General features: G+C 42.8%; 1 protein-coding gene across 1 annotated transcript; it reads right to left on the reverse strand.

Moving 5' to 3' along the window:
* Positions 1–3: 3 nt before the first annotated feature.
* Positions 4–960, reverse strand: LOC128277259 (zinc finger protein 239-like; the record flags this gene model as incomplete). The annotated part of the gene is made up of 1 exon (XM_053015699.1): positions 4–960. A coding segment is annotated over exon 1 (897 nt), but the record flags the coding sequence as incomplete, so codon positions are not given.
* Positions 961–1,089: the final 129 nt, after the last annotated feature.

A 1,089-nucleotide genomic window follows, 5' to 3' on the forward strand; every position in this document is an offset into this window, starting at 1 on the left:
AGTGCGGATATGAATCTTTAGGTTATTTGAGTTTGCGGACATTGATGAACAATAAGGACACTGGTAATGTTGGTCCTTATTGTGAATTTTCGAGTGTACTGCCAGATTGCCTGATGTATAGAAAGCTTTATCACAAACTGTACACTTGTATGGCCTTTCGCCAGTGTGTTTGCCAATATGAATCCTTAGGTTAGATGAGTGTGCGAACGTTGATGCACAAAGATGACACTGGTAATGTTGGTCCTTATTGTGAATTTTCGAGTGTGCTGCCAGATTGCCCGATGAATGGAAGGCTTTATCACAAACTGTACACTTGTATGGCTTTTCGCCAGTGTGAGTGCGGATATGAATCTTTAGGTTAGATAACTGCGCAAACATTGATGCACAATGAGGACACTGATGCTGTTGGTCCTTATTGTGAATTTTCTGGTGTTCTGCTAGTTTTAGCGATGAATCGAAGGCTTTGTCACAGACTTGACATACGTAAGGCCTCTCGCCGGTGTGGGTGCGAGAACACTGATGATGTTGGTCCTTATTGTGAATTTTCGAGTGTTGTGCCAGATTTCCTGATGAACGGAAGGCTTTATCACATACTGTACACTTGTATGGCCTTTCGCCAGTGTGAGAGCGGATATGAACCCTTAGGTTAGATGAGTGTGTGAACATTGATGAACAAAGATGACACTGATAATGTTGGTCCTTATAGTGAATTTTCGTGTGTGCTGACAGCTTGCTTGATGAATAGAAGGCTTTATCACAGATTGTACACTTGTATGGCTTTTCGCCAGTGTGAGTGCGGATATGAATCTTTAGGTAAGATGACTGCGGGAACATTGATGAACAATAAGGACACTGATGCTGTTGGTCCTTATTGTGAATTTTTGAGTGTGCTGCCAGCATGCCTGATGAACAGAAGGCTTTATCGCAGCCTGTACACTTGTATGGCTTTTCGCCGGTGTGAGAGCGGATATGAACCTTTAGGTAAGATGGTGCGAACATTGATGAACAATAAGGACACTGATGCTGTTGGTCCTTATTGTGAATTTTTGAGTGTGCTGCCAGCATGCCTGATGAACAGAAGGCTTTATC

This window comes from Anopheles cruzii, unplaced genomic scaffold (assembly GCF_943734635.1).
Source record: "Anopheles cruzii unplaced genomic scaffold, idAnoCruzAS_RS32_06 scaffold05109_ctg1, whole genome shotgun sequence".
Lineage (NCBI taxonomy): Eukaryota > Metazoa > Arthropoda > Insecta > Diptera > Culicidae > Anopheles > Anopheles cruzii.